This window comes from Chlamydotis macqueenii, chromosome 7 (genome assembly GCF_036417535.1).
Source record: "Chlamydotis macqueenii isolate bChlMac1 chromosome 7, bChlMac1.mat, whole genome shotgun sequence".
In the NCBI taxonomy this organism is placed as follows: domain Eukaryota; kingdom Metazoa; phylum Chordata; class Aves; order Otidiformes; family Otididae; genus Chlamydotis; species Chlamydotis macqueenii.
The window spans coordinates 32,587,274-32,597,937 of NC_141562.1; the positions used below are offsets into that span (position 1 = coordinate 32,587,274).

General features: G+C 41.5%; 1 protein-coding gene across 1 annotated transcript; it reads left to right on the forward strand.

The window, feature by feature from the left end:
- Positions 1-4,401: 4,401 nt before the first annotated feature.
- Positions 4,402-9,745, forward strand: KCNK18 (potassium two pore domain channel subfamily K member 18). Its single transcript, XM_010116974.1, has 3 exons — positions 4,402-4,618; positions 5,683-5,829; positions 8,934-9,745. The coding sequence occupies exons 1-3, from the start codon at positions 4,402-4,404 to the stop codon at positions 9,743-9,745; spliced, it is 1,176 nt and encodes a 391-aa protein (XP_010115276.1).
- Positions 9,746-10,664: the final 919 nt, after the last annotated feature.

A 10,664-nucleotide genomic window follows, 5' to 3' on the forward strand; every position in this document is an offset into this window, starting at 1 on the left:
AACTGTGAAAGAATGTCTAGACAAATATCCTGGTTTTGTAGCTGAAGCAGCAATATGTGCCTAAAAACTCCAAGAACTGCAAAACGGGGTATCTTGTTTTTGTACCCTTCCCCCAGAATAGAGCCAAACCCTGTGCATGAGCTCAGACCCTGGACGATACCAAGCATGCACAGCACTGCCAAGTGACTGCACAATGGAGGCCAGCTCTGGGGGATGCAAAATGACTTTGTGGACACTGTCTTGCTGGACATTAGGTAACAACATGCTTCAGGTAACTGCACGGCTTACAAAGGACAAGCAGGCCTTGCATTTGCGGAGAGCTAACACCCGCCACCATAGAGACAGATCAGCATGATGCAGCGATCACAAGCTAAACCACAGGCAGGAAGCACCTGACCTCCTAAGACAGAAAGACTGGTAAAGGCCCCCAAAACATCAAGAAGGGGGGGGCTGATACAAAGGACTACAAAAAGGGTTGTCGCATGAACCCGTGTGTGGACCTCCACCCCACTCAGACGGACCTTCAGGACGCCGATTTTCCTGGTGGCATTGTCATCCTTTTGAGGCGCCCACCCCACCCACTCTTTAAGATGGACTTTCAGGATGCTGACTCTCCGTGGTGGTATTTTTTCCCCTCTTTTTCTCTTTTCCTCTCTCTCCTCTCTTTCTCTTTCTCTCTTCCCCATTACCCTTTGTGTGTGAATGAAATAAAGAACCAACATATGCATATGACACCGTTGTGTCTTAATTCTGTAACCGAGAAATTCGTACCTCTCACGACCAGACCTTTATTGGTTTGTGACAACATCCAATCTTGAACTGAACTCTTTTAATACTCATTGTCGTGAAGTGCTGCCAAACTGGCCTCCTAATCCTGTATCAAACAATATTCCAATATTTCCATCAGAATCAATGCCAGATGCAAAAAAAAAAAGCAAATAGTTCAGTCTATTGCCATTTTTTTTTCCTAAGGCACTTGCCTTCCTTCAATTCCCTTTGGTTTTGTTCAGGAAAGGAGAAGGCACTACACTATTGAATATTTGTCAGTTCAGGACGCTGAATCCGATGATGTTTCATAGAAGAGAGGTAAACACAGCAGATCTTTGACAACATAGTAGATGACTCGATGCAGGAAAAGTTTTATTGATTATTGAAGAACAGCCCAAACAATGACCTTCTCTGTTTAACCTTTGTAATCCAGGAACATCAGGTAAAGTAGGAATTCTAACATATGTATATTTGTACTGGAATAATTAAACCTTGCAGCTGTGGTCACAAACTTTCCTTTCAAGCAGCACCTTCAGAGCACTCACATTTGTCCTAATCAAAGAAATGGAAGTTGGGAAAAGTGCGGGTTTGCTCTCCATTAACATGAATAGGAAATGCATATTGCAAAAATCTCTCTCAGTACAAGTACCAGTAACTCAATTTGGAATAACTTGTGGTTAGTGGGATTTGCTTTTAAGCAACTGAGTTCAAATATGTAATACAACAATAGTGGGAAATGGTTTAGATTAAGCAAATAATGTAAAAATCATTTCTGGATATATTTTTATTAAATTTTCTCATTGTCACAAGCTCAGAGCCTGATGTTGTAAATGGCTGAGAAGCCCCTGGGAATTGCTAAATACTTTGCAGTCCTACCATGTAGAGGAGAAGGCTGAGAAGATTTTTAAGAACTTTGGAGGAAAGAGGATGAAAAATTCTGCGGGAAAAATTGTGTCAGAGTTACCATGCTGGCAGTGAAAACTTTTTTTAGAAGAACATAAATGTGAATGTACTGCCTCAAGCCCATTTGCCCCAGTACTCTGTCTCACTTTTCCAGCTGCTATCTATTTTCAGTTCAGGGGTTACTGAACCCTGTGTGGTTTGTAGTCAGTCTTAATGGTTGTTCTTCTAAACATCTCTCCATCCTCTTCTTTAACATATGTAAACCGAACATCCTTTGGCAAAGAATTTTCCAGCTATGTGAGAAACCATCCTGTTCTATTTGTTTTGAAGCAGGTTTCTACTTGCTTCGTTTGATGGTTCCCAGTTCTGGTCCTAGAAGAGACTATGAAAAGTTGAACTCTTACCTGCTCTCTGAAGACCACCCATGAGTTTGAGGATTACTGTTATATACTCCCTCAGTTGTTGATTCTTTAGCCTGGCCAAAGACACTGCTTGGTCATTCCTTGTGTGAAAGTTGTCTGTACCTTCAATCATCCTGTTACTGTTTGAAAATTTCACAGTTTTAATATGTGCTATCTGAGAGCAGGGTACCAGAACCATATTGACTACTCTAGGTGTGTGCAAACTATGCATTTTTATATTAATATTTTAATGTCCCATATTTTAGTCTCTATTTTTAACTCATAATTCCAAACGTATGCTTTGCATTTTTCACCACAAACAGTTGTTGAGCTGATGTGTTTGCAGTACTGTTATATTTTACCTCCAGACCTTGCTGCTGAGTGGCAATGGTCAGCTCAGAGCCCATCACTTTGTGTGAAATTTGGATTGCTTATCCCATTTTACATGTCTCTACATTGCTTTTATCTGCCACTTTATTCCTAGGTCTCCTCAGGTCCTCCTACAATTCCAGTATGCCTTCAGTCTTACAGCTCTTAACAACTTCATGACATCAGCGAACATTGCCATCTCTTTTTTCCACTCTCCAGATAATTTAAGAATGTGTGGAACAGCTCCAGGAGCTCGAGGACAGACCCACATGTATCTCCACTAGTGATTTCCCTCTGCGTTTTACTCTTGCCCTCTGTTCCTCTCCATTATCCATTAATTTCTTCCTGTGAAGACTTTCTTTTGCCATAGCTGTCTACTTCCCTTAACAAAGCCCCTTTGGAGAGGGACTTTGTCAACACTTCTTTACAAATCCAAATAAACTTTATCAATTTATATAACACTGGTACCCAGTCTCTACAAAACTCCCCAAGAAAAACCATCATTGTGCGACCAGCATGGAGCACCCCACTGCCTACAGCCACTTTGCTCTTCCAGCTGTCCCTTTGACTTCTCTGGGTCCCTTGTTCCTCTGGTAAGGGCACCAAACCTGAGTACATTATCTCTAAGTACAACCTCTCAGGAAGTTCTGTTCATTTTGGTTAATTGTGAACATTAGTAGTTTTCAACCCTGTATTTCAGGTCAATGGGGGGGGGGGGGAAGAAAAAGAGATTGACTTCAGTAAGAAGAGTTATAAATCTGTTGTCAAGAAGCAGTACTGAGTTAACGAGGCAGATAAGTAGGAAAGCAGCAAGCACTCAGGCTTATTTTTGTCTTAGCCTAGGAAGCCTCTTTTCTGTAGTGGAGCCTTCCATATTGATGAGCATATGATGTCTTGTGATCCAATTTGCTGAGAGTTTGACCCAGAAAAAAAAAAAATCACTGTAACTGTGCAGGATTTCATTGCAGGAGGGGCATTTTGCTCATATACAGCTCAGTAGGTCTTGGCTGCACAAGGCTGTTTCAATTTTTAATGAAAGACTCCTAGAGATGAAATATTTAACACTGCTTTCTGTAAAGTCCAACTCCCCTTATTACCACCACTAACATTGTAAAGGGCAGTGACACTGCTTGTTGCTCTAAGTGGTTTAGAGTCACGGATGAAAAGAAAGGTTTTATTTTTAAAGTTGGATATAGTTTCCAAAGATCGCTAACCTTGAACTGAATCCCGTAGTTCTTACTTACTAAGGTCAGTGGGAGTTTCAATTAATAGGAAAATTTTAATCGGGTGAGAACTGGGCAAGACCTTATTGACTCTTTTTTTTTTTTTTTTGAGAAAAATCCTTTAAAATTCAAAAGAAACCCCCTACAAAGATTACATGGTACAGAGAGAGATTGTTTAAGCCATCTAAAAGAGAAATCAATTGTTCTACAGTCTGCCCAGAGGCGACAATAATTACCTTCTTATAATAATAACCCCTTCTTATGATTAACTTTAACTTTCTGTGTTCATTTCTGGGAAGAAATCTTTAAAGAAATCCATTCCTTATTGTGTGGGTTTTTTTTCCTCCTAGAAGCTGGAAATATTTCTACTGTATCAATGGGAAACTGTAGTTCAGACCAAGAAACTTTAAACCTGAGTTGGCTCCAGTGGAAACCCACAGAAGCTGGTAATCTGTGTGCATTACAGCGCTGGCTGATCAATAGTAATTCAGGGATAGAGTGGTGTATCATCAACTGAGAAATATTTCAAGGCTTGATTAGTTGTGCTCCTTTTCCATTGGGACTGTAGTGCAATCTTCACTTATAAAGACATGTGATCTGAAAGCCTGAGGCAGAACAATCCTTGTTTGCACGGGAGAAGCGTTTCTAGGATGCAAAAGCTTTTACATCCTCAGCCTTGTTTCTAAAAACTCTGTGTTCTCCACAAAATTTAAAAAAAAAAAGCAAGCGAGCTTAGGATGGCATCAACATCACAGCCTCTGCGAGGTAAAAGGGCATGTAAAAAAATATTTTGGGCAGTGTTTCCTCATGCCTGCTTCATTCTGTCTCTTGTGATCTATGCTTTTCTCGGGGCTCTCATGTTTTCCCACATTGAAGGTAACCGGAAGGTCAATTTAAGTGAAGAATATAGAAAATTTCTGCAGAATCTGTGGCACATCTCCAGAAATTTATCAGGTATGTACTGGAATTTCAAAATTACTTATTTATACAGGGGAGTTCCTCATTCTCTTGCTTTTTGAATGAGATTTTTGACTTCTGAAGACATTCTTCAAAATACTAGCAGCTGAACCCTGCAAACAGGATTTTCCCTCTGCTTAGCTAATGACTGCTGTCATTTGATTGTCTTCCTTAGCTGTGATTTTAACTGCAAGCTTACCTAGTCCCTGTCTGCCTGCCTGAAAAGACTCTGTTCTCCCTTTTGCCCAAGTTACTTAAAGAGGAGCTGAGATTCCCATGGTATTTTCCTCCGCTGGAGACTGAATTCTCTGTCTCAAAAAGTCTCTTCCAGCTCCCTCTTCCCAGTTCTGAGCCTCTCCACGAGCCGTCTGGTGATGGGATGCTCAGGTGGAGGCAGGTGCTGTGCTGCACCCCGGACCTGGTGGTGCAGGTGGGGAGGGTAGAGGGGAGGAGAACGGGTAGAAATCCTCCTGGATCTGTGTCAGGGCTCATACAGAGGCTTGGGCTTTCACTCAGGTAGCTGTGCTGACACCATGATATGTTTGGGGCAAGCATCCCTGTAGGTCATGTCCTTTCAAGCAGAGCTCAGGCACAGGGAGGAGGAATGAGGGGTGCGGGCTCTGGGGTTCACAGCGGGACGCTGGGCAGTGCCACTCTCATGGTTCATATCGGTGACATACTGACAGCCCCATATTCCTAGTCTCTTTGGGTCAGAAGAAGACTAATCTCCTGGGGACTCCAAAATGAAACAAGACATTCAGGCTGGAAGCTGAATATCCAATCTTCTTGCCCTGCTTCTTAATACTTATTTTTGTGTCATATTTTGACTTTGTTGGAGAATAGCTTGTTTCTTTGTTCCTTGTTTCTTTATTCACTGAAACAGTGGACCCATCTGATTTTTTCTGATCGGGGAAGGGGGAGGGTGAGGTGAATATTTTTATCTTCTAGAAGAGTACGAGCAAATCCTCAGCTGGAGTAAACTTCACTGGAATAACAGACTGGCTGCTCCCTGAGTGGTGATCTGCAAACGCTCACCATATCTCCTGTTGTTACTGTAACAGATAACATGACAGAAAATGAGGAGATATTTAAGGAAAAAATCCATGTGCTGCTCAACACAGCTGAAAGAGACTGGTTTGTCAATCCAAAAGATATATGGACTTTCTTTGGGTCTCTCTTTTTCTGCTGCACAGTGTTCACAACTGTGGGTAAGTTCAGAGGTAAAGTAACCCCCAGCAGAATCAATTGCTGTCACTGCTTTCTCTAATGTATTTCTTCCACAGAATTAAAAAATAAAAACCCAAATCCCCTTGAATTTTTCTCCTGAGTATTGACAATGAGTCTGGAAGGGGTTCTGCAAACACAGATTGTAGAGCTGAGTCACAGAGGCAAGTTAGAATTTACTGACTAGTGACGGTACGCGCTAATTAGCTGCATCATTACATGCATACTATAACATGTACTCATATACCACATGCACCCAAAGCTATTATATTAAAGTAAAAAGAAAACTCTGTCAATCAAACCTTATCCTTCCCACTGTTGTGTGTTATGTTGGGTAATGTTTTCCTCACTGAAAGAGGTAATTCATTATGCATATATTGTTTTCCAGTTGCTTCCCTATTATTTATGCCTAACCCAGCTTTGTAAATCTATGGCTCTATAATTAACCATGCTGTTGTTGTTCACACTTTCCTGGGTTAACAGCACATGGCGATGTTTAAATCACACCTCTAAAATCTTTCTTTCTGACTTCATATTTCAAAGAAGGACCTAGATCAAATAGAAACATCTGCTCTGGTTTTGGCTCCCTCTGCATTGCTAAATACAATTCCTCACACTCACTCCCAAAGCTACTTTTATCCCTTTGCTAATCTTTCTCAAATGCTGGTGAGTACAGACACTGACTTTAAATTTGTCAGAATCAAAGCTGGATGGGAATAGTCCCACAGCATTGTAGCCAATTGCAAAGACATTGCTCCACTGCATTAGGATACACCCAAGATCCCAGCATCTTAATGCAAAAGATGCAGACCTTAAAAAAGAGCTTATCCTACATGAGGAAAAGAGTGAGAGTTAATATACTCACTTGGAGTATGTAGGAGACCTTGCGTGCTAAGTCACAGGAGATGCTCGAACCTCAGACTGATATCTGAGGTGACCACCTTCAAACTCCGCTTCCCACAGCCCCTGTGTTTGAAGGCAGTTATCTAGGTCATTAGAGACACATACTGGAGGTGCACACCTGAATCCTCACCCTAGTGATTATCTCCTAGTACAAACACAACAGCTAGGAATGTTTGAAAGAGGATGTTTTATCAGAAAGCTTTGATTTCAGCAAACTGATGAAAAACCCTATTGTTGAGAACTTCTTGCTTGGGTATATTTACTCATCTCCATTGACATGGGACTTTACAAACGTCCCCATACATACTGACCCAAATATTTATTTCTAAACCACCATTATTTTTGGCCTTAGTAGCACTGACTATTAACACAGCTTCCTCAGATTTTGAGCTGAGTTTTGGGACCATTAGGAAGCCGGAATATTTGTTGCTAACAGGTGGCTATTTCCATTGTGGCGAGTTTGGTATTTGTGGTATTAGGAACGGATAGGTTAGGTGACAGCCAACTTAGCTAGATGCAATTATCTAGGAAAAGGGAGACATCTAGTCTGAAGATTGATGGTCTGAACTGCTGTCTCTTCACTGCCCACTGAGGTTGCCTAATAGCTCAGCTAGGCTAGATTTCTGGACAGCTAAATTTAAGCTCAAGATAAGTTTTAACTCTTGAAAGTGCACAAGATATTTTTAATGGATGGAAACTGAGAAAAAAAAAATCGCTCTGCAATAACTACAATAATTAATCTTCCCCGATGGCTCTAGCAGTAAGGATTAGCATTCCCAGTTAGGCAGTGGGGAAGGAGTGCCAGATTAAAAATAGTTTTTCAGTGCCTCACAGCAAAGGAGGGACCAAGGTTGGATTCAGACCAAAGGCAGCCGTTAGAGAAAACAAACAGGAATGGCCAAAGCTCATTAGCATATGAGCTAATAATCTTACAGGCTAAGTACCTGGCCTAGAAAATGATCTGGAAAAGAACAATGTTTTTGAAAGGACAGAAGAATGTTATGTCTTTTTGGAGGATGAGAAGAAAAAATGGTTGTAAAAATGTAATATAATTAATATAATGCTGATGTTTTCTCCCACTGTAATGGAAAAGCACTAATTTACAATTTAAGTTTCACATCCAATATGTTAGAGGAAGGAAATACAAATACCCAGATTGAATTTAGGGTATCTTCTGCTACCATTTTATGTGTTGTAGAGGCCGTGCATCTGTAGTGCTTTCCTATTTGTTGTAATTGATATTTGTAAGCTTTTGTACTCTAGAATAAACACACATTTCCTCATGTGATAAACATATGCTTCCCCTCTTGATCCTTTGTTTTTTTGAGTACATTTAAGAGACTCTGAAAACAAATGCAATGCCAATACAAAATATGCCATTAGAGCTAGGTCTGATGAGCTAGGGACAATTTTAAATTATGCTATTAGCTTACTAATCATTCCAAGTAGTTTTGGGAAATAAATAGTCTGAGGTATGGGTCTCATTGTCTCAATCTGACCCTTAGTGTTGTCCCAGTTTCAAAATTCGGACCCTCATTCCCAGAGATCAGGGAGTTTCATCCCCAGAAATCACTTGGTCGTCCTGCAGGATGCTGGAGGCTGGCCAGGAGATGATGCCCCAGCTCCTCCTGTGCAGTCCATTACCTTCCCCCAGCACCAGCTGTTGTCTCTCTGAGCTCAGCCCTCAGCTCCACTTCCCTGCTGAGGGGCCCATGGGCCCAAGACCTCTCTTAGTGTGTTGCCTTTTGGATCCTTCTTAACCCAGATTCCCAGGTCAGGGCATCTTCCTGATGACAGTCTCCAGCAGGACAGAGGCTGCACACCAGACTTGGGCTGGCCCAAATCTTTTGTTTCTCCTCCCAAAAAGGCTTCTTCTTGTCAGGCAGTTAAGTCCAACAGCCGATAAGGTGCAGAGAAGGCAGGAAGAGTTAATTCCACAGAACTGACAAACTCCAAGTCTCCAAGTGCTTGAAGAGGTAGGATGCCTGCATTGATAACCAACATTTGAGACTCAATTTTTAATAGCTTCAAAGCAAAGCCAAAAAGAACAGTATACTCTGGACTAAAAATTGCCTTTTAAAACTGACAGTAATAAAAAGCTTGGAGGACACGAATACCTAACAAATCACAATGTTCTTTCTTTCTCTCCCTTTTCCTTCTCTTCTTCTTTTTGTTTTTGTTCAAGGTTATGGTAATACCTATCCTGTGACACGGATTGGAAAATATCTCTGTATGTTGTATGCTTTATTTGGCATCCCTCTGATGTTCTTGGTCCTGACTGACATGGGAGACATCCTTGCGACTGTCTTATCCAAGTCTTACAATGAATTCAGAAAACTACAGTCAAAAATTCTAGCCTCTAAACTCTGTTCTGGATCCGTGTGTAACAAAGGGGATGAACTGAAATCCAGAGCACAGTCTAAAGCAGTCATCAATGAGCCCTTGACTATAATGGAAGTGCTGAAAAGTCAGCCGGGTGTTAGAAGGAAGCCAGTCAAATATCGCAATGCTGAAATTTTTGAAATGTTAATTGCCAGAGAAAATGAACACACAAAACTAGCACGAAATAAAAGCATTGAGAGATGGAGTTCATGTCCCGAACTAGCCAGGGGAAAGACAATGTCTAGAGTAATCGAGAATTTTGACAAAATAGGGAAACAGTTAGAAAAATTAGATGTGCCCATTGTATTAATGGTGCTAGTTATCTTTGTGTACATCTCCTGTGCAGCTGCTATTCTTCCAAACTGGGAAACCAGGTTGGATTTTCAGGAAGCCTTTTATTTCTGCTTCATTACATTGACAACTATTGGATTTGGAGATACACAACTGGAACATCCGAAGTTTTTCTTGTTTTTTTCCCTCTATATTATTATTGGCATGGAAATAGTCTTCATTGCTTTTAAGCTGGGCCAAGATCGCTTAATTGGTTTGTATAAAAAGGTGATTTCATTTTGTGGGGAGAAAAAGATGCCATCAAAGAAGGTATATCCAAAGTAAGAGCGGTTATTTCTCCTTCACTTGCAAGCATTGGCCACTGCAATGAGATGAAACTGTTCTGTGCATTTCTTCTCCCTGCCTTGGACTGGCAGAAGGTGTATTTTATTCCGAATTCCTGTGAGAATCTGCTGTAAAATGGCTGAATACCTCAGGAGACACTTGGTGTAGGCATCTCCAGGGAGTACCTTCCAACAGGGTCCCACCTCCTAAATGATAAAAGAAGATGACACATGATGAAAAAGCGGGTGGCTCTCCCTGCCAGTGCTCCCCAGCATCTTTTGCAAAGCTCTGACTTCCAGCAGCCTTTCTGTCCTCTCTCCCACAGCAACCCAATATAGGATCTTTTTTTCAGCACTTGTCCAAGCAAGGCCCAGTTCACTCTTCCGTCCTTCCACCCTGTCTGGTTGTGGCTGTTGGTACTGAACTGTGACAGCATGCTACTGTGGTATGGTACATCATCAGAGAGAGCTGGAGAGAAGCAGCACGAACCCAGCTGCTCTTCTATCATGACTGCATGTATTGCAAACATCACACCTTTGTACAGGCCAGAGGAATTTTAAAATGAAAGGAAGGACACCAATTTTTCACCTCTTTCTCTGTCCTTTGTCCAGAAATGAGTCAGAAAATAATTCATCTGTTCAGGGCTGAAACCATTCCTTTTCCATGGTAATCTATCATCTCTGTACTCAGCCTAGAGTCAATATGTATCTCATGGTGTCCAGCTGTAGAAGTGCTTATGACAAGTTTTGCTCTTGAGATTGACGTGGGGGAAGGTACGCAGCAAACCTGAAGGTGACTACAGCCGTGGGATGAAGCTCCATCTCTTTGCTGTTAAAGAAGCATGATGGTCTGGGCACACCGATCCCAGAAGTCCTCACTCCTAAGCCAGGTTTTACTCTGCACAGGCTGCTTGACTTCT

Excerpts from the sequence above, each read along its gene's own strand:
- KCNK18 (XM_010116974.1), top strand. The coding sequence starts at position 4,402 with ATGGCATCAACATCACAGCCTCTGCGAGGTAAAAGGGCATGTAAAAAA. Across the intron at positions 4,619-5,682 it reads CATCTCCAGAAATTTATCAG|ATAACATGACAGAAAATGAG; the intron begins GTATGTACTGGA and ends TTACTGTAACAG. Across the intron at positions 5,830-8,933 it reads CACAGTGTTCACAACTGTGG|GTTATGGTAATACCTATCCT; the intron begins GTAAGTTCAGAG and ends TTTTTGTTCAAG.